Genomic DNA, 27405 nt, shown 5'->3' on the forward strand with positions numbered 1-27405 from the left:
TGAATAAGAAAATTAATTATGAATAAAAATAGATTGATTTTTATGTACTTTATCTTAAAGATATTTCTTTCAATTCAATATATTTGTATAATATTTAGTTACATCTGAAGTAGAGACTTTCGTCCAAATATTCGAAAATATTCAGCCTTTTATTTAAAGCTCTAAAAAAGATGTCAGATATTTGGATAATTTCTAAAAAATAGCAAACCAGTTTGACATACTGTTTAAAAGAGTTCATGCCTTTCTCATTATCTGTTTATCTTTGATATACGCTAATTCGCTACATTTCCTACAATGTAGCGAACAGTCTGTAGCTCCTAAGCACAGACTCTCATTAGCACAAATTCGTGAGTCATTGATAAACCGCACTCGGCTTGTCGTCTATTTTGCCTTTGAAATCTCTATCCAAAATTAGTCGATGTCAACCGTTAAAGATAGCCTGGCGATACAAGTTGCCGCTTCGGATTCGTCATGTGTCTCCGTTTATAGATCACGCCTAGTCCGGATCACTCATCGGAGACGTTGCAGCAGCAGTTCTTCAAGTAGGGCAGGAAGTCGTCACGCCTAGATCGAACGCTGTCCCGAATTATATCAGTAAAATATTGTCGTATGACACGCATCATACTAGACCACTCATAGCTTAAGTATTCTAGGTTACTAATAAAATCCAAACTAACAGTGGTGTAGTGAGGACGGGAGCACATACCGTCCTAAAAATTCCTCTGTCTCACGCTGTCATTGGCGAAATTCAGTTGCACAGGAACACGGAACAAGAATATGGCGCAATAAGTTTTCCAATTCAAATGCACATTTACATTTTTTGTTACAACAATGTACTGTATTAACTCAAACATTATTTTAAAATTAAAGATTCATCACATCGTCGCTATATGGCAACTAATATAATTCCAATTACCTAATAATTTATGTTCCAATAAAAGCGCTAACCTATTATTTTCTCTCAAAAAAATCTCATTCTCTTCTACGCTCACTGTGCAACTAGCTGTTTATATTACATAGTAAACCACCTACCACTTTAAAAAGGTGATGACATCACATGAGGATTTTCCTCGCCCCATATGTAGCAATTTTGTTAATTTACTTACCCAGAGAGATGGAAATGTGCCTCATCAGAGAAGATTTTCTTTGAAAAATCTCTGGGCTTCTGTTATTGTGTTATCTGAATTTTATACGAATGTAAGTGCAAGTAGCGGCTGCGCGCATTTACACACACTCAGCAAGATAAACTCCGAAAATCGATTTATTTGCAGTAATGACAAATATTTTAGATTTTAAATTAGTTTGCAATAGTGTTGGTTTAAAAACGAGATAACCATCTAGTTTTTATTACACAGTAGTAATTTGTATATTTATTTTTTGCTTTACAGAAGGCACTCATGGTTAGAGATCTCAAGAGTGCGGCCCGAAGACAGCGGCACATACGAATGTCGGACGATAAGCGTTCGTCCGCAGAGTGCTCGTGTTAACGTCACTGTCAACAACGAATCTGGTGCGTACACAATCTAAAACACATTGTGAGGTGACTTTGAGCATTTTCACTGTTACAAAGCGTACAGAATAGTGAGTTGAGAAAGTGTTGAAAGTCAACTCTTGGTTTAAAGCAACCCCCTACCGTACCATGAATTAATAATAACAATATATTTTTTTCTCATTTCAGTTATTTTAGAAGCACCATGTCCCATGGAGCTTCCTAATTCTTATTGTTTAAACGGTGGAACATGTTTCTACATTCCCGGAGTAGCTGAAATTTCCTGCAGGTGAGAATCTTATGTAAGCTTAGTAACCCGTTATAAAAGTCTCAAGAATTGTTTAATCTTGTATAGAAAACTGTAAAAATATATGGCACATAAATACAATTTCTTTATCGAGCTGCATTTAGTTGCAGCTTCTGCCTAAGTTATGGCTCTCCCCCCATTATTAACTATAATCGTTATGTTTCAAGTGTTATTAAAGATCCTGGCTAGTCCTGTAAAGATTATAATTACAATTTTCTGTACAAATCGATAACGTAATTGAGCTTTGAGACTTGAATTTTCCTGAATAGGACCATAGTAATCACAGCATAAATACATATGACTATAACAATATTTATTTCTTTCTGTACAGATGTAAGGACGATTACCAAGGAGAGCACTGCGAATATAAGGTTGTTTCCAATCGCAGCAGTATGTATCATTCCTACTGCAAACTTGGATTATCCTCATCTTACTACTGCTAAAACATAGGCAAACTTATATACTCGTAATCATTCTGCCAGTAGCGACGTTAACACTATTTTATATATAATATATAAATGTCGGAGACGCATAGTGTGAATTTCAAAGTACCAATGAGTGATTGTTTATTTATATGTAAATAGTAAAGATAATTATATATGCACATACATATATATTTATTGTTAATAATTTGTAATTTATATATTTATCGTGCATCGGACGCTGATACAGTGCTTGTGAACGACTCGAAAGTGAACGATAACTTGTTAATTGTGTAAAAATGTATAAAATTCTATTGATATTATGACGACGTTGACGATGACGACGACGACGACGATGACAACGGTGACGAGTGAGAAAAGACACTGTTTTAGTTTTTGTAAACGGCAATAACAAATCATTAACAAAATGGGAGTGCTTTCTTCTCATTTCTACTATAAACAGTATTAACATTTTTTTATATACACACACAACATACATGATGGTTAATATTCTGTACGACATGGTGTGAATAAATACTTTTTTTATTTGTAAAGGGACCTATTTGTATATCTTGAATTTTAATTTGTTTTATTTTGTTATCGTTTCTGTATAAAAAATTCCTATGATTTCATTGTTATTCATTATTTATATATGTGTAATATTAAATTTAATTTATTTATGTTAAATATAAATTTTACTATAAAAAATAAAAATGAAATTATAATCTCATAATTTATAATATGAATTGAATATTCTCACAACAAATAACAAATTGAAAAAGTCTATTATATATTATTCTGCATGAGAATGCGAGAGGCCAAATTTGTATTTTGTAATTTTTACTTTGTATACGCATTGACAAATGAAACATGAGTGTCAAATGAAATTAAATTCGCAACAAACGTTCTTCTTTGTTTTTGTTTCTTTATTTATTTTTTTACACTCAACATGATCATCGCTACTTCAAAACACTTATCCTATCATTTCTCCTACACACTTACAAATTTTAAATAAATATTAAAACATTTTATTAATATATTATTGAATCGGTGCCTCAAAAAGGGACTTTATTAACAAATTTTAGAAGCTCTTTATAAATAGTATAAAATTTAATTCACCAACATAATGACTCGTGACTTATGAGTGGTCACAACAAAATATTTTCTTCACATGCTTCATATCTAACACACAGATGGAACAAAAACACTATTTATACCGCTGTGCCAATATCTACTGAACCATGAAAATCAATACAATTGTTTTAAATGAGATAGAGACATTTTAAATTACATTAGGTTTATTGTATCATCCTGTATAAAAAAAATCTTTATTGCTTAATGAATTTAAAATATTATACTACATTCTCAAATCATATACGAAAGCCACAAAACATTTTATTGCACGCTTTTAAATGAACACAACAGAATCGCTCGAAAACAGCAAGAAAATATAGAACCAGGAAGTGAAGAACATGTTTATTTTTTATGGAGTGATTAGATTCAATTTAAATTATCTTCACATCACTCGAATGCTAGTATAGGCAAATGAGTTTTCTAAAGAAACAAATAAGATGTAGGGTATTTAATAATTGAAAATTAAAGGTTAAATTAAAAATATTTATAAAGCGCAATTAAAAATTATTTTAAGCTTTTTGCAGACACCGATTCAATCTCAATAATATTATTTTACGATACTTTTTTACATTTGCTGACTAATTCTTAAATTGTTCCTAAATTTAACGCATGAATGAAAACACCACTTGGATTATTTTGATCCGCTGGCATACACTCAAAATGAGAATGCTATAACTTTCACTCCTTATAGCACAGCTATAAATTTTTCAGACAACACCTATCCGCCTGCAAAACTCTGATTCATCAATAGGACGACGCTCTCAACAAAACATACAAACTAACAACTCACTCCTCAGTTTTTTTCATTATTATTACTATTTTTTTATTTTTCTCCATTTCAAGGACTATAAAAATAACATATCCCTAATGCAACGGTAAGTATTCCTCCTTCTCACCAGAACGATAAAAAAAAAACATTGACAAATGACGACACAGTGGCATTTCTACGATGAACGATATAAACGGTGCGTATCTGAATAAATAAAAATAAACTGAATTTTTGTTATGGACTTAACAAAATGATGTACTTAACTATGTAACATAATGTAATCACGAGTAGTTCAATAGACACACACTTGAAATGTTATAATCGTGAATAGACTTACTATTTGTTGTGAGATTATAAACAGCACTTAACCAATTGCAAATTGTAGTACGTATATTCTAACCAAAAAAGTGATGTAAAATATATATATTGTAATATATATGTAGTAAATGATTTAGTAGACTAACAAAAATTATGTGAAAGTTAATCTTTGTATTTACAGTCGTGGCGAATATCATATTGTATTTTTCCCCTTAACAATTTCAACGTTTCAATGATGTAAAAAAAAATCCCATTTAAGGCACAATAATTACTGAATCTTGCGGATTATTTTTTAAGCATTGAAATGTCCATATTTTGAAGTAAAAATATTAAAAATAATATTTGCTACGACCACCGATATTATAACTTATTAGGAAGTGAAGTATTAACATTTTTTAACTAATAAAATATTTTAAATTTTATATATTTTAAAAACTTCACATCTTAATAACACAAATAGCTAATTCATATTAAAAAATTGAGTATTTTTAATATACGCATGTTAACATATTGTACGATAGCATATTTAAAAACAGAATGTATTTAATCAGCTTGCTCTAAAGTCATCGTAAAAATAACATAAGTAATTAATTTCAAATCATAATAAATTTAAAAAAAATGTTTATAGAAATTTAAAATAGCATTTTATTAAGTACAGTAGACCTCCCCAATAACACGGTATATTGGGGACGTGCTATTTGGGAGCCCGTTACTTTGTGTAAGCGAGCCAAAGTGAGGATATCTAAGTACACGCGCCTGATTCATACATACATATTGCAAAAAATTAATGAGCATTTTCTAGTTTCCCAAATACACCTAACCAAATAGCACGTTCTTAATTTACCGTGTTATTGGGGAGTCAACTGTATATAGTTCTTTTGACTTTTTGAAAAAATAATATGTATACGAATTTCTAAATCAATCACATATTTTTTAATACTTGGTAATAAAAAATACCAATCGAACCCTGCAGAAGTCATTTGTTCAAAAATTTATCTACAATGAATAAAAAACATCTAATAAATGTCTTAAACTATTAATACCATAAGAAATCTCAATTCAAGCTTTTTCTATCTACGTACTATTTTAAGATTAATACGCTACTCCAATAGGCACGATAGTTGTTTAAAAAGTGCTACAAAAAAGTTTAAAATTGAAGATATCTCATGATTTAAGTGATATCCTAAGTGATTACACTTAATCCTCTTTTTTAAATAAATATAATCACTTAAAAGCGCAAATTTAACTTATTTTCAAACAGCTGCAGTATATTTACAATGGTTCTATAGTATAAATATATTTAGATGTAAATTATGCTTTTTGCAACAAACACGAGACAAATTAATATGTAAAATTCCACGCAGAATTCATCTGCGTTTTATCCCAAAAGATGTAGTTGATTTACTGAAAAACTTAGTGTTTTTAACATCTTTGGAAAAATATTTACTCAAAATAATACTAAATTAGCAGACGCAAAATAAAATTAATTATTAAATAAGAATTCATTAAGAAAATATTTTATGTTTTCAGTATTTTTTTTTAACAAAATCCAGTATATTTTATAAACGAGATTTTTCGTGAAAAAAACTAAAGATGCAAATAATTCTATTGTGTAATTTTCAAATAGTTATCTTGTCTTTGTATTTGAAAAATGTGCAAAATTATTATAGTGTAATTAAAAAATCAGGAAATAAATAGTGATTGTCCGTAGCAATATATACCATGTATATTAAAAATACTCTCTATTATTGTATAAAAAATTAGATATAAGTATTAAAGCTGATTAAGTGTCAGTAGTGTAGTAGACAATTATAACAATTAAACAACTAACAAAAGTTAGATGTATAACAAGTACAATAATACGACACGTATGTATTTGATTAAAACAATAATTATGTAATCTTAACTATTGAAGATGATTTTACAGATCACTATGATTATTATAAATTAATAAATCTTCAATAGTTAATATTAACAAAATAAAACTTATTCGGTAGTTGAAATTCACATATTTTTAATACGTAAATATCGTTTGCCTGATTTTACAAGTTTGCATCAATTTTAAGTAAAAAACAATATAACACAACCATCAGTGATGATAAAAATGCAACATTTTAAATAATGTCTATGTTTCAGATGACGATGAATACTAACGCTAAGCACAAAAAGAAGCAAGATACAAGGTGTATGAAAAACGGTTCGAAGCAATCGTCGAGGCACTGTTGAAGTGTTGTGATAAAGCGAAATGGTTAAACTTAATTCAATAAGTAAACCAAATGTGATTTTTTTATGATTTTATTTTAATTATTATACTATATATGTATAGTACATAATATTGTTAATTTCAAAATTTAATTGAATTTCTATTATATTTACATTTAATGATTTTATATTATAAATTAATATTTATTGTTTATTTTATAAATTTTAATAAGAAATGTTATCATTTAAATATTATATGTACAAAATTGTGACATTTTTACTGTTACTTTATAAGTTGCTGATGTTGAGAAATGATCTATATTGAGAATCCTATATAACCTAACCTAACCTCAAGAGTATTCTTTAATTTGTGTTTGCTTTTTAACATGTAATTAATAAATTAAATATAGTATAAAATCAAAATTTATGGAGGGAAAATCTTTTCTTCTAATTTCTAAAAAAATATTATTATTGCTTTTAGATTAAATGCAGAATGTGTTGAATTATTTTTTAGACGTTGCAATCTGAAATAACTAGTCTAATTTAAAGGAAACTAAAAAAAATTACTGCGCAGCGAAAATAACTGCACCACAAAATAAAATTCTCACTGAATTTCATTATTGATATATAAAATAAACATGAATCTAACCCTTTTTATGCTCAATATTTAAAAATGAGAATCAATGGTGTGGTTAAATTAAGATCTTTATAATATACATATATATAGGTTATAATAAACATTGAAATTGATTAAATAGTTACACAAAATAACAAAAATACATCTAATAATGGCAAAGCATTATCAGACGCAATACCAATAAGTAAAAATTATTATGAATTAATGCACTGCGGCCATTTAAATATAGTACATACTATGAATTTGCGACTAAAAATAACAAAACCAATAACATTTTTCATTAAAGTAAACTGCATCTATTTAATGGCAAGCTTTCAAGTTATTTTTTTTTAAGAAATAAATTTTATTTAAAATATTGAACATATTGTTTTTATCCTCTTATCTGGGCAGTTTTTTATTACCTGATTAAAAATAGTAAAAATTAAAATTCTATAAAATTTAAATGTACAATTTTTAAATATACAGAATGCAGAGCGGATGACCATAAAATTCGTCACAGAACGGCTATGCACTGGCTCTTGTAATGATATAATATAGGGTGTGACAAAATTCGTCCCTTTTAAAATTCATTCAAGGGCTTTTTGCATCATGCTCGTTATGTATAAAATATAATTATGACGCCTTTAGGCGACATGCCCAGTTAAGAGGTTAAACATTTAAAAAATACTGATCTGATTTCATATACATTATCTTTTTTAAATTAAAATATGAACATCTTCACACAATCACTTCCTCCTTCTATCGTGTATCATAAAATTAATCGAACATGAACCACAAAGTATATACATTAAGAATAATTATATATACGTATATATATACAAGAAAAATGTATTTTTAGTAATGTAATTGTTAGCTTTTTCTATTTATTTTATTTATATTATAAACATATATGTAAAGCGTTGTTGTTGAATTATTATTTAAGAACGATAAATTAATTCACAATGTGATACTCGGCTTATGTGTGCTAATTAGTCTTAAACTGATCTTTAATAAATGCTAAAATGGTGCTGTAGATAAACTAGAGATATACGTATATTAATTTCGCTCCTTTATAGATTATGTTTTAATTTTTTAAGTCACAAAAAAAAGTCAGATGAAGATATTAAATTGTTTAATATTTATAAAGGTGCTTGATAGTCAAATTATGGTTTTTAAGCTTTCGTGTTACATTTATTAGAAAAATTATGTCAAATTTCGAAATAAAATAATTCAAGATAATTTTTTTATTGTGATGCTTTTGTATATTTATATAAAAAAATGTAATGTATATATAAATATGCTGTACAGTATTAATAAGTTATACATGTGTCTATCGGGGTTAGTCTATTAACGGAATGTATTAAAAAGGCAAGCTGAAAATTATTATAAAAAAAACCTAACCCTAACTGAAAGATTCGTTTTTATTAGTGTAACTCCTGTACATTTCATTTTACGATTGAAAAAAATAAACTTTCCAAACTTGACCGAGACATACAAAAGTGTTTCAATCGAATCAATTCCTCAATCTTGAAGTTTGTAATTGACGACAGTCTCCATCTTGTGCAAGCTGGTCGAAAACGATTTCAACTGAACATTCTGAGCGTTGTCGATGTGTATAGGTTGTGCTTCGGACCACTGGGTGGGAATATCGCAACCCTCGTCCGCATAAATTAATATGTCGAATGAACATCTACAGTCTAACAGCGGTAGGAATGAGATGGTCGCTGAAATTTGCCGCATCACTTCACGTATCTCTTTCTGGATCTTCTTTAAATCTTTGTTTCCGATCAATTGCTTGTTTTGCCTTGTCAATTCGGCGTCGCCGCTTTCGTACTCTATGTTGAACTCCCAACACTCCATCGTCTCTTTGGTTTGTACGTTGGCGATTATAAGAGAAACCTTTTTCACTTTCTTGTTTAACAGCCATTCTGTAACATTAAAAAATTAAACATGAATACACCAGCCTATGTATGCATCATATTATTACACCAATGATAGATACGCTAAGGATGCTGGTGGAAGCTAAAAAAAAGAGTTACCAGCATAAATAACCAAAAATGTACAAGGTGACCTTTTTTTAAGTTTTCGCAGCACCCTTAAATGAACAAAAATTTCTGAAATGACTTTTTTTATTTTTAAGCTCCCGCAGCAATTTGTCCTCTTGGAATAAAAATTTCCGATATGAATTATTTTTGTTCAGTTTTCTCTTTTGATATTTTCAAAATCTTATATAAATGGTCAACAAGTCCCAGGAGCCCCCGAATCATACAAATCGCCCGGGTCGATTCCGTCCCTCGATCCGCCTTTGATCATCACATACACTTAAATTTGTAGACTAAGACCGGTCTGACGCCCTGGGGGGACAGTACCGGTATGTGTAAGTACACAGGACGGTATCAGTTTGTTGTGAAGGGTTCCATGAATAAGCATAACATGTTAAATCAAAAAACCGAAAAACAAAACCATGACAATTTAAAACAAGTTAAAAAATAGATTTATAATTAATTTTATATTGGCAACAAATTATTTGATAAATAAATAACTACACAAATGATTAATTAAAAAAATAAAAAAATGACCAGTTATTAAAATAAAGGTACTTTTCAAATGTATACTAAAATTTGTTTATATGTTTTATTTATTTATATACAATTATAAATGACATTTTTTAAGTAGTTGTTTGCAGAGTTATTCATGGGGTGCTTGCTGTTTTAACTAGCGCGTTGGTCAGAACATTTTTCAAAACAAAATTCGCAGGATTTAACAATAACTGATAACATGGCAACTGATCAATGGATCGTTTATTATGTCTACTAATCATTTACTTATATTTATAAACCAATTATTATATTTTACTAATCAAAAGCTGAATTATTTACAACTAAAAAATGTATTATTTACTGACAATTTATTTTATTCTTCTCATTGTTTATTTTATTTAACTAATCATCAATGGAATATTGGCAATATAAAATTGATAATAAATCTATTTTTTAACTTGTTCTGTTTTTCGTTGTTGTTTCGTCCAGTTGCAGTTTTAAAGGTACGGTTAGGCCCTCCGCACACGGAGTTGCAAACTCGTTGCATACTCGTCACACACACGACCAGTTTGCAACCAAATTAAAACCTCACACCGCACACGAGCGCAACTGATTCTGGATTATTCGGAGCAAAGTTCTCTATAAGTTTGTAGTCACAAATCTGTTTTTCGCAAAAGAAAGAATATTATTGACTGTGAGGTAAAATTTTTATTATTTTGATCCAAATACAAAATTACAAAACTCCAAAAAAGAAGTAAACATTACATTTTCAACTATTATATATATGTATCTTATAATAGTTTCTATATTATATATTGGTGAAATTGAGGCACTGCCGAAAACGTTATTTTGAAACGTAAATGACAATCTACGAATTGGCTGCTTCACTCATTTCTTGAACTTTTTGTGTAGACACGTGCAACCATGCAACGCAACTGTTTTGTGACTAGGAAAAAAGATCGCATGCAACCAGTTGCTAACTGATTTGAAATCGGTTTGGTTTTAGTTGCTCGTGTGCGGACACACACTCCCGTACACAGGCGTGGTCACCAAATAGTTGCATGCGCAACTGGTTTGCAACTCGAGTTGCAAAACAGTTGCTCCGTGTGCGGACGGCCTTATCAAAATTATTATAATTTTTGCCTTAATCTGTGTATTTTGAATTTTATTTATTTCTTAAATTAATACTATTTTACTTATTTTATTCAATCTTGAGAAAAAATATACATATTGTAGAAGAGAAAATTGGGTTTTATATGCACCGATAGTGCCCTTCCACGATAAGTGGAGCTTTGGTGAAACCCGAGTCCACAAAAGTGACGATATGCCCAAGTATATATTTAAGTCACAAACTTCTTACAATCTCAGCCATCGGAAATGAACATGAAGAAAAGAAATTATGGGAATAATAATTTATCATTATTTGAGCCAGGACCAAAATTTGTATAGGAATCGTGGAAGAACAAAAAGTTGAAAACCAAGAGCTCTTGTAAGTAAAGTACTACATGGTTATGTTTTAATGAAATAAAAACCGCTCAAAAAGGAGAAATTTAATTTCACAACCATCTTAACAAATATAACATTGCAAAAGTTTATTTTGCTAGTACAATTTGATAATTTCGTTTTAAAAGTTGGTCAAAACATTGCTACTGAATGTACTAAAGTTGCTAGGGTAAATTTGGAATCTTTTTTTCTCATGATCAACTATACGCCATTCCTAAGGACTCATTAATTTTTACTCCAGACAACAAAATGATGTTTATAACAATTACAATATGTATATATATATATATAAGATTTTACCTTCATTTTGAGCTAATAAATTATTTAAGAAAGTCTTAATCTCCGCGTTTTCGCTCACGAAAAGTGGAATTTCATACTGATGCTGAACTTCGAAAGACTCCGGAGGATATATGCCTCGTTGGTACAAAATCGAATTCACGCTGTAACCTGAAATGAAATATAAATCGTTCAATTACATGACACCGACAACAATAACCAACATGTTTTATCGCCTAATTTAACTCGCTTTGATCAACAAAGTAAACATTTATACAATACGAACGAATCACAAGTGAAATTATTGTGATGGCCCGAGGAGCCAGTTATGATTTGTTTTAGGACAACAAAATTACCGTTCAAGTAAAGCGAGCAAAACACACTTACGCAAATAGTCGCTGATGATGTCCACTGAACCCTTGAGAGAGATGGCGTTCTTAATCTGTTGCTGCTGAGCCTCGGCCATTGTACCAGGTGCCTCCGCCCGCCGACACTTTCAAACTTAACGACTGACACGGCCTTAGCACCTCAACTCATGGCCATTATTATCTATCAATGCATGTGAAACTCATTTACTTAGCTTCGATCATTTTCCAATTTGTCTAAATGAAAACGAATTTTTATATTATTTACTTTAGAAAATTTGGAATAAATTCAATATCGTTTCGTAATTCGTCACTTCAAAAACTGTTTCTAAAAATAGTATACCAAAACAGTAACTAATTACGCCTAAGCATTTTTTTAAGAAAAATAACAATTTAATACAATAGCAAGTCATATTTTCGTATTAAGCAGATAATTTAATCTTGTATTTTTTCCTTATTATAACAGATAATTCTGCATAGATAACTATATTATTTTTTGTCGAAAATACCATAAATTTTCACGATGCTGCAAAATAATATTATTTTTATACAATACAAGAACAAAAACAAAATTGTAGTAATTTAAGAACTAAATAGAACATTGCCAATCATTGCATTGAATTTTTATTATAATATGTACTAAATAAATCACTGTGCCCCAACCAAAACTTTTACTTTAAATTATTGCACTTTTTTCAGTAAAATTTGTAAAAACAAAATATGCTATACAACAAAATGCATATTATCGCTTAATATTAAAAAAAATGTTTTTCGTAACAAATAATTTTAATATTTTTCTACAGTGAGACAATATTATTATAATGTTTAGAACTAACTGTTAGATATAATTTTAATCTTTATTAAACATATTTTACAATGTATATCAGCAAACCCTTACATATTCCTAAGTACTTTTATTTTTCTTAAATAATATAAATTTTAATTTGGAATAGGTAACAAATCAAATAATTTAAATCAGCTTTGGATAAGAATAAAAAGAAAATATCTGTCACAAATTTATTAACAGCCTGGCCGTAATTATATTATTCAGTGTTAGAATACATATTAAATGGTTAGAATAAAAATAGCATACGACCATATTAAAAATATAGTACGATCAGAATTAAAAGAATGAATGGTCATTATGTTATTATTTAGGTCAGAAAATATAAATTTAGCATACAGCTAGAATAAAAGTATAAGACGATCAAAATTAAAGTAATTAATGGGCATAATTTTATTATTTATAGTCAGAATAAATATAAAATTGTTAGAATAAAAATATACCCCTGTAACTACCTAGTTTAAATTTTAAAACGTATTTGTGTAACAAACGCCGCTTTCGTAGCTCTTATGGCCAAACCAACAATGTTACGCAGAGGAGAGTTCATAACCATTGGTTTCTGAGCGTGGCGCTGATATTCTTAACAAGTACCGTAATTTTAAATGAATTACTGGATTTCGCATTAAGTCTTTTTTAAACCATAATTAAGTATTATATTTTTAGTCTATAAATTAGTACATATGGCAACACTTTAAGTTACTGTCAAGACAAGTGCTAGGTTATATTGTGTTATTGAAATCAACTATTTTTGTCTTTTCGATGAGCAAAATTAAGTATGTGATATTATTTTGTTTTGAACATTGGAATATATGATATGAGATTCAGCCGATATTTATAAAACGTTTGTTTTCAGCCATTTTATTATACATATATTATGGGACGAACTTATAGAAAGAGAAGAAAATATTCTGAATCCATAAAAGCTAAATCATTGCAAGAAAACGAGAGCGTCATTAGCTTACTGAAATGGATCAAGTTAAATGGTTTCATATTACACAAAAAGATCAAATTAGTCGAATTTCCACATATGGGTCGTGGAATAATGACTTTGGAGCGAGTTACTAATGGCGATGTATTAATGGAAGTGCCTTTTAAAATGATAATTACAATAATAACATTGCAGAATCATAATAAGTTTGTTGATATAATGAATTATTTTGACGTTAAAAAACACAGAAAGTCATTATGCGTTCAAGAATTAATAGCGTTTTTTATTTGTTGCATTAAATTGGATATTATAGATGGTTCATTTTGGTCCAAATACATATCCAGTCTTCCCGAGAAGATAGAAACGCCTTATCACTGCGATCATCATATTATAAAACGTATCGATAAAGAAATGTACAATAAAATCGTGTTACAAAAGATTAAAATTGATGAGTCTTTCGATAAATTCCAATCTATATTAAAAAAATATTTACATAACGATGTACCGAAACAATTCAATAAAGAACTTTATGGATGGTCTTATTTCATAGTCAATAGTAGGTGTGTATTTGTCGATAGCGAAATTATTAAAGTAATGTACTCATCGAGACTTAATAATAATGTTCATTTGTTAGATTATTTATCGGACGAACCTTGCATGGGTTTAATTCCGTATTTGGATATGTTCAATCATTCGCATGATGTCGATACAAAGATAGAATATTTAAAATCTAATAAAGTGAAATATGATTTGAACGAGTGCAATTTTCGATTGCTATCACTGTCTAGTTTTCATAAATTTGATCAGATTTTCATCTCATATGGTAAACATGGCAATTTGAAATTACTCACAGAGTACGGATTTTCTTTGTCTCGTAATCCATTTACTATTGTAAAATTCGATTTTGCTAATATTTGCAATAATCATAATATTGCCAAAGATAAGTACAAGTACCTTTCAAAACATAATTTGAACAAAGACATTTATGTTGACTCGAACGGTTACGGCTTTAACTTTTTGCGTTTCTTGTATGTTCTTATAAGCAATAATATAAATTTGTGGAATATAAAAACTTTTTCATGTGATTATTCTGAGAGTGAACTATTATTAATGTCGACTGTTGGTCATGAAATTTTATGTAAAAAGAGAGATGAGTTTAAAGATATATTATGTTGTATCGATAATAATAAAAATAATAATTGTATGATTAATATGTGTATTTGTTTAATCGAAGAATATATTTCTATAATTGAAAATATTTTGATTAAAAAATAAAAAAGTAAGAAGCATTTTTTATTATAATGATAGATCTTTAAACTTTATTTAAAATTATATATTTTTTAACACATAATAAATAAAACAAATTCTGCAACAAACCCCATCGAGAGTTATTCGTACAGCCGCGATGTATCTCCAATATTACTATTAATTATTCTTTTAACAAATTAACAACCAATAAAATATTTAATTTTACAAAATATAGCTCATTAAGAGATTTTACAGATCCAAAACAATATAACTCAAATATTCTTAACAAAGAATAATAAGTTGAATTATTGTTTTTTATATACCAATCGTTAATATATAATTCATATTCTTACAATAGATTAACAGATATTACTAATAATTTAATTAAAAATAAAATAAGTGCTGTGAATTATAATAAAAATAACATTTTCAAGATAAAAATGAGATGCAAATAAATAATTGGAACTGTAATAAAATTAAATTTAAACAGAAGACAAAAATATTTTACAAATAAGAAATCCTATATAACCTATTAGTGACATTTAAACAACATGCCATAACTCTATAAATCACATGCTGGAAATTCTATATCACCTACAAATGAAAAAAAATGTAAAATATATTAAGCGTGAGATAATAACAAATAATAATATACACACATAATGGCTCTATGAAAATTTTATGAAAATTATTTACAATTTCAACCCTTAAAATTGCACGAATTGGAATTTCATAAAAATAAACATTACTTCCATTGGAACTCTGCTATAAATTAATTATATTAATATTTCTTCATATACATATACTTTATTATATAGATTTTTTAATGTAACCTGTTTTTTAACAATTCTACCATTTTTATGTAACTCGTTCTCTTTCACCGGAAATAAATACTAAAATTAAAAGTATAAATCATCTTATAATTAATTATATTTCGATTCAAATTTTCGTAGTAAAACTTACACGACTTCCATTCATTACTTTCATAATCGTCGGCCTTCTAGAATTGATTTTAAAGGCAATGAAAATAAAATCGTGCTCTTTGTTATTATACATAGTTTCCAAGTTCTTCAAATTTTTAAGTTCGACGTCTTTTGACAATTTCATTACATTTTTGTTTATATTTCCTTTGCTACACATTTAAAATTTAGATATATGGTCAATGTATATAATATATGCTACATTTATTCACAGGCCTGCAAATATTGCGTTTTTTCGTTAAAGTTCTAGTATCAGAAGATTAAGTTAAATTCATATATTGAGAATTTTAGATTCGGGAGACGACCTTCACTACTCAAAAATAGTTATTTTTAAGATTTATTTTATAAAATAACTTTAAATGGGAAATATTTTTATTGTAAAGATAGTTGCTAGTTATAACCCGGTAGACTATATAGCAGACGTAGGCAATGTCTCTTGATAAAAATAAAGATACTTTCTTTCTCCATTATACTTGCATTTTCACGAGATTTCCTTTCTATATGTTGTAAGTGACAAGATGCACATGTATGAATGCAACTGTAAAAGATGCAAGTATTGTATAGTGTATACATATGTGTATAGATAAAAGAAAAACATTCCCAGAATTAGAAAACAAAACGTAGCTTTCTGATTTAATGTTTCTTATAGACATGTTGGAACATTTGCAAAAACTAAACTTGTCATTACAAGGAAAAATATCATAAACTTGTCACAAACTATATTTAGTTTCGAAGCAAAACTGCAGTTTTCTGTTTTTCTGTGAGAGAAAGGAAATATGATTAATATTAAAGAAGAAAAGTTAGAAGAATATTAATAAAAATTGGAGGAATTACAAATAGACTTCAAATACATATTTTGTAAACCCGTTTATTTTTGATATTTTTGTAAATGGGTTTCCGATGTCTAAATTATGAATACTTGCTAAAAGACGAGCTGCAGAATTAGAGCATTAGAATTGAAAAAAGATCAGGCCTTACTAATACAGCACAAGGCAAATACTATAATTGAATTTTTTAAACTTGTCAGAATTCAAATATCCTAATTTAAAGAAAGCTGCTTGCCGATTATTTTCCATTTTCGGTGCAACATATAGTTGTGAATACTTATACTCCTAAATTAAGTTTGTAAAATTAAAACATCATTCACAGCAAACAAATGAACGGCTGTAACAACTTTTACACCAAATTTTAGTGATTTAGCTAAAAGTGATAAAAACTTTTTATTATATTATATTTTACTTTGTTCTCTTTCTCATTTTTATATTTTCTTATATGTATATTTTTTATACTTTATATAGCAATTAAGATTTGTGTAAAATATGTAAGTAAATTTGAATTTTTGTATTTAATAATATGTGAGAACGAGACTATAGTATGGCTCTTTATATATATGAAAATCCAGAATGTAGTTCTCATTGACCTCATGTATGCCCACCCCTGCTATATAGCATTATAAATAGATATCATTTATGACAGTGTATCATTCTGAATGCTACATATTAATTATATCTCAACTGTTATCGTAAAAAAATCACTCCTATGTTAATATTGTCACTTAAAATTATATTTTGTTACTTGAAACAAGTTCAATACAAACTTTGTCCTTATTTGTAACTGTAAGTGGAGATGAAAGACTTTACTGCAGAAAAAATACGATAGTGACCTCTAAGAAGAAAGCTTTTACTAATTGAGAAAGAAAAGGATAATACTTCAATCTGCATAGTTGCTATTTATGAATTACAAGCAGTGTTATAATTTTCAATGCCCTTATTATTATATATAAATTCATATATAAATTCGGAAACAAATCAGCAGACAACATCAAACATGATGTTCTACGGCTCCACAAAGTTTCTACAAGGTAAGTACAGATTTGAAGCAAAAATTGATGGCATGAGAATTACTATTGGAGATAAAACCTGGGTTCACTATCAGTCTGAAACCAAAAGAATAAGAAAGGAATGGCTATACCTACTGACCAAAAACGAAGAAATTCCGCAAACATTATGCTGATTCTCTTTTGAGAACAACAAAGTGTAATTTGAGAACATCACAATTCCAACCCTATATTGCCGGTTAAACCGCTACAACGATTTCTGCAGTATCATCAGGCATACCAATGAAAGAAAGAAATACAGGTCTGTTTGTATAAAGTACACATGGAAAATTATTTCTTACATCTTTAGAAAATTATTTTTTGTCTTCTTGAAATTTACGAAAATTACGACAAAAATATATTTGTTTTCAAGAATTTGAATAAGTGTAGCAATATAGCTTTAAATAGCTACCGGAATCCTAGTCAAGATATAAATGAAATACTTTTCCTGAAAATCTATTAATTTTGTGTGACAAAACACTTAATTACATAAAATAACAATTTTACTTATGATAAACATTAATTATATAACTTGACTACACATAAGCTTCTGAGGATATATCGAAAATCTGAGAATTTACATTATTTTATCATGAAAACCTTTAACAATAAAAGCATTGCAGGCCTGTGTTATTTATCAATACCCTTGTATTAAAGAGAAACAACTAAAAATGTGGATGTTAATTTTTGTTTCAATTCAATACTGAGTATTAGACTTAACATTTTTTATATTTATTGATAATACTGACTAATTATCCATTTCTGATGCTATATCACTCAGTAAAGTAACAATTGCATCTTGAGGTTTAACTCTTTTGTGTGTCTAAAAAAAAAAAAAATTAATCAATCATGTGCCAGAAAAAATTAGAATATTTTCTAAAATGTACATACCCTCTTTATATGACAAACTAAATTAGACCGCTGGTTAAATCCACGAGTACATATTTTACACACGTAAGGTCTGACATTCGCATGGCTGAATATATGATTTTGTAAATTTCCTACGTAGAGAATATAAAAAAATATATGCAATACATCATTTCATACGGTTGATCGTACTTTAAAAACTAAAATACCTTTCTGATGAAACGCCTTGGAGCACATGTGACATTTATAAGGTTTATCGATATAGTGAATTTTACGATGAGATATAAGCGTAGAAGATCTTCCAAACGATTTTTTGCATATCTGAAATACATCAATATAACATATAAAATTGAGTCGTCACGCTCAGGGCCGTGGAGTCAAAGTTAAAACAGATAAACAAAATAATAATATTTTCATAGATTCCTAAAAACCTCACATTACCTCGCAAACATGAGGTCTCTCCTCGGAATGGGTAGAGTAGTGCTGGTTGAGAGTAGCTATCGTCCTAAAAGTCTTACCGCACATTTCGCATGCAAACCTACGCTCATCTGTGTGCGACGATATGTGCCGAACTAGCATGAACTTTTGCTTGAAGTTTTTGTTACCTGAAATGCAATTTTTTTAATATAAGTTCTAAATTATAAACAAGTAAAAAGTATAACTAATACTTACACATTCCGCATTCCCAAACTTTGATTCTCTTATCATTACTATAAATATATCTTATGAAATGCCCTTCATTTGGAAGCTCCATCTTCTCTGCAAAAAGAAAAACGAATAAAATCTTTATTTGAATTGAAGGTCATAACAAACCAAATGTTGTGTAGGTAAATATATTTTTTATTTATTCTCTTTTTTATATAATACAAAGGGAAAAATTTAAATACAAAAATATAAATAATATAGTACATCCATACCATAAAAGTTATAAATTAACTACAAATTAATTCCTCTGGTTCCCTATCGCAAAATTTTAAGGCAAATCCAATTTCTGCATAAATTATAAATAGTTAATAACATTACTAGTTAAGGATAGAATGGCGTAGTTCGTAACGTATTAGACTAGTTAGGTTGCGGGTTTGAGCCCGGTAGTGGCACTTGAATTTTTATTTTTTAAATATGCTAGTTTTAAAAACGTCCCCAGTTGCTTATTTTTTTAAAACTAGATCACTGTTTGTAATGCATTGGACTTACGCTTGTCAGATTACAATGCAAGTTTTAAAAAAATACAAATAAAATAAAATTTCAAGAATTTTAAAGAAATTTAAAGAATTTTATTTGTCAAATATGTAATAATTAACATTTTTGCAAAATGGGTGCTATCTTCATTGCATGATTTAATTTAGTTTTATACAGAATGATCCAATTCTAGTTTCCTATGTTGGCAGTACAGTAAATCAGACAGCTATCAATAATCACACATGTTCAAAATGTCAAATGTTAGTTTGCAACAAAACATTCACGAAATGGATAGCTTAACCACCGCTCAATGCGTTAAAATTGTTCAATTGTTCTGTACGAACTGTGTATCAAAATTTACGGGAAGATTATAGTAAATTTTATCGTCCTACTGAGGGAACAACTCACAACATGGTGAAAAAACATTAAGAGTCTGGAAGCGTTGGAGATATGGTAACGCCTGTGCATTGTCGTTCCACCTGCTTATGCCAAGAATATTGTTGCTATAAGTGAAAGTATAGCCAAAGAATCAGAATTGTCGATTCGTCGTCGTTCGCAGCTTTTAGCACATTTTGCATCTAGACTTGCACCTACACCCGTTAAAATTCAGATAACACAAGAACTGAATCCCAGAGACCAAGACAGCGAAGAATTTACGCAAATTGAGTGTTAGAGCAGCAGGAAATTGATGTTGATTTTTCAAAGAAATCTTCTTCTCTGGTGAGGCACATTTCAGCAAAACTGTCACATATGGGGCGAGGAATGTGATTCACCACAAACCATTACATGCTCATAAAGTGCGTATTGTAGTCCGGCGGTGTCATTGAGCCTTAATTTTTTTAAATGATGAAAGTCGGACTGTAACAGTCGATGGTGAGCGCCATAGACGCATGATAACCGATTATTTTCGGCACAAAATTGAAAATATTCATGTGGAAGACATGTGGCTCCAACAATATAGCACAACTTGCCACACATCGGGTGCAACGTTGAATGTTTTGCGTGAAAAGTTCGTAGGTGATATTATTTCACGTTTTGGTGTATACGCCGACAAAACCAAAACGTTGAAGCACCTAAAAACCAACATCCGCCAAGTTATAACTGAGATACAGCCTGAAATGTACGAAAAAGTCATCGAACAGATCAGCTGCTGCAAAACGTCCAGTGGCAGCCATTTAATTGATATTATTTATTAAATTAATAAAATACATCAAATGTTTGATTAATATAAAAAAGATATCAATTAAATTTGCAGTTTTTTTTTTTGAAAAAGTTTACCTTTATCGTATTCTTTCCGAACCTTTTTTTTAGAATATTATCAATTTAATAACTAAATTGATGATATATATTCTATTGATATTGATGGGAAGAATTTTGTATTTCAATTTGCCTCTTTTAGTAATTATAGTGAAGAATGCTATGTGAAAATTAGACATGTAGGTTTAAATCAAAAATGAAGAGTAAACAATTTAAATAATAGTAACGAAATAATATCTCTTACAAACAGTTAAGACATTAAAATAATCTTCGATTAAACTTATTTATATGTGTTAATAAATAGCAAATTTAGTTCTTACCTGGGCTTTTGAAGAACCTAGGGTCAGAACCTAGCTCGATGACAATATTACGTTCTTCATTGCTGATATGTTCGTTTTTTATGTGTTCTATCATTTCTTTTACATCGTGCTCTTCTGAAAAATAAATAAACTAGTATTGTTTTTATTAAAAGATAAAAAACGTAATTGAAAATCTCTCTAACCTATTTTAACGGTGTCATTGTTTTCGACAGTATTATTTTCTCCGTCGCTATCTAATTCTTTTTTTATTTGATCTATACCTTTAATAATACATGGTTCTGAAAATATATGTATACAGTGATAAAACATAAAATACAATAAATAAATGAATAAAAACAACATATATATTACCTGTTTCAATCGTGTTATTTATTTTGGCAATATTATATTCTTCGTTGTCATGTTCTTTTTTTATATTTTTTATTTTATATTTTACATCACATTTTTCTAAAAAAGAGTATATTATTTATTAAAGAAAATTTCAACGCTACACAATTTAATATATTTCTAACCTGTTTTAATTGTGGCATTGGTTTTAGCAAAACCATGTTCTTCTTTTAAATGTTCTATATCTTTGGCATAATATTTTTCTAAAAAAGTAGATTAAATTATAAAATAGATTATAGAAACAAATAACATACAATTTTTTAAACCTGTTTCGTCTGCTTCACTAACATTATCTTCTTGATTGCTGTCGTATTCTATTTTTATATTTTCACTCTTAAAATACGATATTTAAAACTTAATAAGATATTTTTAAACATTATAAATATAATAATTATGTACTTTGTATTACCTGAACTACATATCTATATATATTAGAAGAATAAGAAGCTCCGTCATTGTTTTCAACATCTGGTTCTGTAGAAATGAAATAATAGAGTATTTTTATTGCTAATACATACTTTTAAAATTTAGGTTAATTTACACATTCATCCTTTAATATAATTACAAACAGGCCATACTATCTTGATATGTATTACTGATAATAATTAGCATTATTTGGTTATTACAAAAAAGTACTACGTAAATTTGATATATTACTAATAATTGGTAAAACGAAATAAATCTGCATTAATACAAGAAAATTATTTTGACGGTACAACATAGTATATCAAAATAGATATCCAAATAAACAATCATTTATATATTTGTATAAACAGACAAAAAAATGCATACATACAAATATAAATTGATAATTCCCGCCAATGCTAATATAAATATCTCGGCTCAGTAAAATTAGATAAAATAATTGTAATTTTTCATACAACTATGTGCTATCTCAAATATAATATATGTATATAGTAGATATAAATAAATCAATGCAGTTGTACCAGTTTTAATGCGATGAAGATATGACATTTCGCCGATCCGTTAATAACAACTTAACCTAAGCTGTCAGTTGTGGAGTGTCAAAACAAGCAATACTAACAAGGCAAGCAAGGCTACCACACGTCCGAATTTAACTCTCAGCTACTGACATATCACATATAAAAAATATGTGGAAAAGTTGCGCAAAAATATAACTATGACCTTTCTTAATCATACGAAACTACCGTAGTTTTAATTATATAGATATAAAACTTAAACCTTGTAAATATATTGTCTAAGTTCGTTAGCCAGCCTGATCCGCCATTTTGTTTTTAATTGGCGGATATATATATATATATATATATATATATATATATATATATATATATATATATATATATATATATATATATATATATATATATATATATATATATATATATATATATATATATATATATATATATATATTTATACACTCGGTTCTTTTTTTATGCGGCAGATACGTTCCACAGAAAAACGCATTAAAAAAATCGCCAAAAAAAAGATTAGACACACGTATAAAAATTAAGGATACATTCCATCTTTTTTTAATACTGCATATAGCTAAATCAATGCGTTACATTGTAACTCATTGATTTAGCTATATGAAACTGTTACAATTATGGGGACCGATATACATTTAGATTTGTTATGGCCAAAACTGGTCGGCACTTGAGTAGTACTGATGTGACGGTTATTCTCTACACTGTCAATCTTCTGGGCGTTCGGACGCGTCGTCTCGCGTCCGCCCTTTTACAATGTAAAGAACTCATATCATCATTAAAATACTACTGCAGCGGCTCAATCTGTGTATAATTGCCACCCGTTACCATCACAGTCCCTAAACAATATACAGAAAATCCAGGAAAAAACGTTTATTAAATTTCAGAAAAATAATTAGTCTTATCATATTCATTCTAAATTCTACATTCGTTTTATTAATTATCCTCTCGAAGTAAGTTCCGAAAGTTTCTCAACTTAAAAAAAGGTAAAATTTGTGGCTCTGCTTCAGGATCATATTTATAATATATTTTAGGGACAGTGATGGTGACGGGTGGCAATTAGACACAGATTGAGCCGCTGCAGTAATATTTTATTGATGATACTTGTTTACATTACAAAAAGGTGCGCGCGCGCGACAGCACGCGTTTGAACCCTTGCAAGCTTGCCGGTAGAGAGGGAGAAAAACCGTCACGCCAATTCTACTCCAGCGCCGACCAGTTTTGGCCATAACAAATCTATATTGGCCCCCATAATATTATACAAGAAAAAAATATAGCTTAAAAAAGTTACGAGTACGCCAAACTTAGCCAAGGGAACGTGTAAGTGTTACCAAAGTGCCGACAAATTTTAGCCATAATAAAACCTAAATGAATACATATATAAATGTGGGGGATATTATTTTGAGTTTCAAAAATAGAGAACAGGATGTTAAAAAATTGACAGCACACCCCTGCCCACAACTAAGTAGTAACCAAAAAAATCATTGACATCAATAAAATTAAATACTATTTGAATTTCTATAAATAAAAATTTAAGTCTTTTGCGGCCTACCAAAGTTTTACCTGCCAGTTTAATCTGCCATATTTCTTTTGCGCAAAGTATCTTACACAAAGAAAATAATACATATAAATTATTTAATATTTGTTTTACAATAAGCAAATATTAAAATTGAAGCGTTTCTTATTCTTTCATATTTCCGACATATTCAACAATTCGTCGTATTTGGACCAATGTTATGAACGACTAACGTCTACACAAGTGTCACTTTTGTGCCGTCTTTCAAAGTTTCATTACTTTAGGTATTAGTGAATGGTTTCGATTCACTGTACCGAAATCCGATGGAAAAACTCACCCAGGTGTTGGTTATTTGGTAGTAAAACTAACACTCGCTAGCGCAGTCAATTTGCCGTAGGGTTACAATGGCGGCTATCAAAACCGGTAAAATACATTTTATTTTTTATTGTATTGAAAACTTTACTTACAAATGAAGCCTAATATAATTTATACCTTTCATGTATTAAACTCCAACATTGCAGAATCTGATATGGAAAACAACGATGAAAAATTTGCTTCCATTGACACAATTCAATGTAAAGACGAGGTAATCAAACATGGTATGTAAACTTTGTTAACATATGTGTTGCTAAATAGTGTTTTTTTTTCAAGATTTTAAATGTGAATAGCAGTGAAGATATACAAATAGATGACGAAGACGATATGTTTGAAATTGGTTAGACATTCTAACATAATACAGCATACTCTTTTATTTCAATTACTAATTTTTACCATATCATTTTAGAAATGCACGATGTCAAAGATATACTTAAGTGGAATACTCTCAGGGTGGACGAGCTATCTCACCATCACCATATTGCTAACGTCGCCGAAGTATTAATCAAAAAAATTTCACTTTCAAATATTACAATATTTATTACTTATCTAACGAATAAAATTTAAATTTTAGAAACCAAAAAAGAGGAACTCTTCTAAAATTCAACATATGCATGGTGATTCTTATAAAAATGAGAGTAATAAATGTGGAAAAGAATTTAAATTGTCGAGACTATCTTGCAAAGCATATGAAAAATCGTAGCGATGTTCGTGACTTTGTATGTGAAAAATGTAGAAAAGCATTTAAATATAAAGGTAATCTTTCAAATCATATGGTAACTCATAATCACATCATTGAATTAAAAAATGTAGAAAGGCATTTAAAAATAAACACTCAATTTCAGTGCATATGCTAACTCATTACTTTGAATGTAAAACATGTGGAAAAGCATGCAAAAGCCAAAAATATCTTTCACAACATATGCAATTTTCATGACTTTAAATGTTCCACATGTGGAAAAGCTTTTAAATGGTAGTATTACCTTTCAAGTCATTTTCAACTCATAGTGATACATATGATTTTGAATGCGAAAAATGTAGAAAGGCATTCAAATGTCAAAAATATATTTTAAAACATATGTGAACTCATAACGATGGTCGTGATTATGAATGTGAAAAATGTGGAAAAAGATACAAATGTCAAAAATATCTGACATTACATATGGGACTTCATAGTGCTGTTTGTGACATTGAATGTGAAAAATGTGGAAAAGCATTTAACACGTTGACTGCCACGGACTTTTTACGATTCCGGTTTAAAGAGCCAATTTGATTTAATCATGATATATTATTAAAAACTTAAATAATATAATTTCCTTCTATTAGACTTTTTCTTTTTGAATAAACTTTGTATAATTGTATTTTCTCTTCATTTAAGTTAAACCTGATTTTTTATTTTCTTTCCTGAGGCCATCTATTCATATTTACACTGTTATGCTACGAATTTTCTCGTAGCTGTACAAATATGGCAAGTAAGGACTGATTTACACGCTGCCAGTTGGAAGTTGATTTACGGGTCATTCCACTGGCGCCTTACAGCTTACAGTGGCAGCAACTGAAAGAATTATTGTTGCGAAAAAGCGCCACTCACCTTGCGCCAGTACGGTAGTGTGGTGGAAGGGGGAACTGGCGTGCCAGTAAAACAAAAATATTTGTTCTGCTGGCGCTGCCAGACTGGCGTTAAGCGTTTACACGGTGCTAGTCGCTGGCATCCAGTGACTGGCAACCTCGACTGACACCGTGTAAATCAGCTTAATGAAGGGACGAGATATCTCGTAGTTGGCAGTCAACGTGTTAAATCTAAATACTCGTATTAATCACACATTTTTAAACCACTAAGAAACCATCAAAGATCACATCATCGTGTCATATGATAATTTCATACTCGCTTCAATGGAAAATAGTCGTGCTTTTTGTTCACGCATTTAATACTCTCGCAGAATTATTTTAATTTGTATTACTTCAAGATAATAATTTAAATATTTTTTATTATTTATTCCTAAAAATGTCAAAACTTCAACTAAGTGAAGATTACATTGAAGAAACTCTTACTGATGATAGTGATGATGAAATTTGTCTACCTCGTAAACGCTCTCGAATCATAAGTAGCAGCAGTTCTGAAAACGACGATTGCAATTACTACAGTACTGATGGACCAAGTAGCAATGACTCGGAAGACCAAAATATTGAAGACTCCGAAAATATACCTAGTATCGTGAAGAAAAGCATTCCATCAGCATCGGGTGAGTGGATGTGTCAAGGAAAACCTAGACCTGATTTCCCATTCTTGTCCCGACGAGGAATTAAATTCGAAAGATCTAATGAGAAGACTTGTATGTCTTACGTTGAATTTTTTTTAGATGATTCTCTAATAAAAATTATAACAGAAGAAACAAACAAATATGCAAAAAAAGATTTAATCCAATCTTCTAATAAATTGAAACCAATGTCTAAGGCCCATGATTGGATAGACACCAATGAAAATGAGATAAAAACTTTTATTTCACTGCTCATTTTGCAAGGAATCATAAAAAAGCCGGCATATGGTCTATACTTCAGCAAGAGAGAATGTGTAGAAACTCCATTTTTTCACAAGGTAATATCAGAGAAAAGATTTTTACTTCTGGTAAAATATATCCACTTTGCCGATAATGATAACTTTGATCCAGCGACTTCTGATAAAAAAACGTTCAAAATTGATCCAATTATTACCAATTTG

At 29.2% G+C, this 27405-nt stretch overlaps 4 protein-coding genes across 10 annotated transcripts in view; 2 read left to right on the plus strand and 2 right to left on the minus strand.

Annotated features, from left to right (window-relative positions):
* Nucleotides 1-8756, plus strand: part of LOC148226107 (uncharacterized) — a 97885-nt gene extending 89129 nt beyond the window's left edge. For 2 of the 3 annotated variants that reach the window (XM_088204210.1, XM_088204212.1), the window contains exons 4-7: nt 1389-1510; nt 1679-1778; nt 2128-2167; nt 6576-8756. In XM_088204210.1, coding sequence (XP_088060336.1) covers nt 1389-1510; nt 1679-1778; nt 2128-2167; nt 6576-6665 — 352 coding nt within the window. In that variant the 3' untranslated portion in view covers nt 6666-8756. Of the gene's footprint in view, nt 1-1388; nt 1511-1678; nt 1779-2127; nt 2187-6575 lie in introns of all 3 variants that reach the window. The other variant, XM_088204211.1, reaches the window with a different exon arrangement.
* On the minus strand, nt 8661-12130 carry mad2 (mitotic arrest deficient 2). The gene is made up of 3 exons (XM_088204214.1): nt 11964-12130; nt 11601-11747; nt 8661-9185 (listed from the first exon to the last, which is right to left on the minus strand). The coding sequence occupies exons 1-3, from the start codon at nt 12040-12042 to the stop codon at nt 8779-8781; spliced, it is 633 nt and encodes a 210-aa protein (XP_088060340.1). The 5' UTR covers nt 12043-12130; the 3' UTR covers nt 8661-8778.
* Nucleotides 12131-13309: 1179 nt separating this feature from the next.
* On the plus strand, nt 13310-15003 carry LOC148226110 (SET domain-containing protein 4). Of its 2 annotated transcripts, XM_088204952.1 has the most exons (3): nt 13310-13372; nt 13449-13558; nt 13639-15003. In XM_088204952.1, exon 3 carries the CDS (start codon nt 13660-13662, stop codon nt 14986-14988), a length of 1329 nt encoding a protein of 442 aa, XP_088061078.1. In that variant the 5' UTR covers nt 13310-13372; nt 13449-13558; nt 13639-13659; the 3' UTR covers nt 14989-15003. The 2 variants fall into 2 exon arrangements, with proteins under 2 accessions (XP_088061078.1, XP_088061079.1); XM_088204953.1 differs by lacking the exon at nt 13310-13372 and having other exon boundaries at nt 13435-13558.
* A 90-nt stretch (nt 15004-15093) lies between these two features.
* On the minus strand, nt 15094-22915 carry LOC148226111 (uncharacterized). 4 transcript variants are annotated; one of them, XM_088204950.1, is made up of 16 exons: nt 22775-22915; nt 22237-22301; nt 22094-22160; nt 21953-22030; nt 21792-21887; nt 21623-21718; nt 21441-21554; nt 19357-19443; nt 19126-19289; nt 18894-19005; nt 18709-18818; nt 18567-18640; nt 15925-16093; nt 15795-15854; nt 15621-15723; nt 15094-15555 (listed from the first exon to the last, which is right to left on the minus strand). In XM_088204950.1, exons 1-16 carry the CDS (start codon nt 22800-22802, stop codon nt 15524-15526), a joined length of 1455 nt encoding a protein of 484 aa, XP_088061076.1. In that variant the 5' UTR covers nt 22803-22915; the 3' UTR covers nt 15094-15523. The 4 variants fall into 4 exon arrangements, with proteins under 4 accessions (XP_088061076.1, XP_088061075.1, XP_088061074.1 ...); XM_088204949.1 differs by having other exon boundaries at nt 15387-15555; nt 15621-15726; XM_088204948.1 differs by having other exon boundaries at nt 15425-15723.
* Nucleotides 22916-27405: the final 4490 nt, after the last annotated feature.

Source organism: Plectrocnemia conspersa, unplaced genomic scaffold (genome assembly GCF_051122295.1).
Source record: "Plectrocnemia conspersa isolate PC_06_02 unplaced genomic scaffold, ASM5112229v1 ptg000014l, whole genome shotgun sequence".
In the NCBI taxonomy this organism is placed as follows: domain Eukaryota; kingdom Metazoa; phylum Arthropoda; class Insecta; order Trichoptera; family Polycentropodidae; genus Plectrocnemia; species Plectrocnemia conspersa.

Bases quoted from the DNA above. Each gene is read 5' to 3' on its own strand.
- LOC148226111 (XM_088204947.1), bottom strand. From the start codon at position 22,802: ATGTCATATCTTCATCGCATTAAAACTG. The intron at 21,719-21,791 runs GTAATATATATG...ATATATTTTCAG, and splicing joins AAATAACACGATTGAAACAG to AACCATGTATTATTAAAGGT. The intron at 15,855-15,924 runs GTAAGTTTTACT...TTTTAATTTTAG, and splicing joins AAGTAATGAATGGAAGTCGT to TATTTATTTCCGGTGAAAGA.
- LOC148226110 (XM_088204952.1), top strand. From the start codon at position 13,660: ATGGGACGAACTTATAGAAAGAGAAGAAAATATTCTGAATCCATAAAA.
- mad2 (XM_088204214.1), bottom strand. From the start codon at position 12,042: ATGGCCGAGGCTCAGCAGCAACAGATTAAGAACGCCATCTCTCTCAAG. The intron at 11,748-11,963 runs GTAAGTGTGTTT...ATTTCATTTCAG, and splicing joins CATCATCAGCGACTATTTGC to GTTACAGCGTGAATTCGATT. The intron at 9,186-11,600 runs GTAAAATCTTAT...TTAATGTTACAG, and splicing joins TTTATTAGCTCAAAATGAAG to AATGGCTGTTAAACAAGAAA.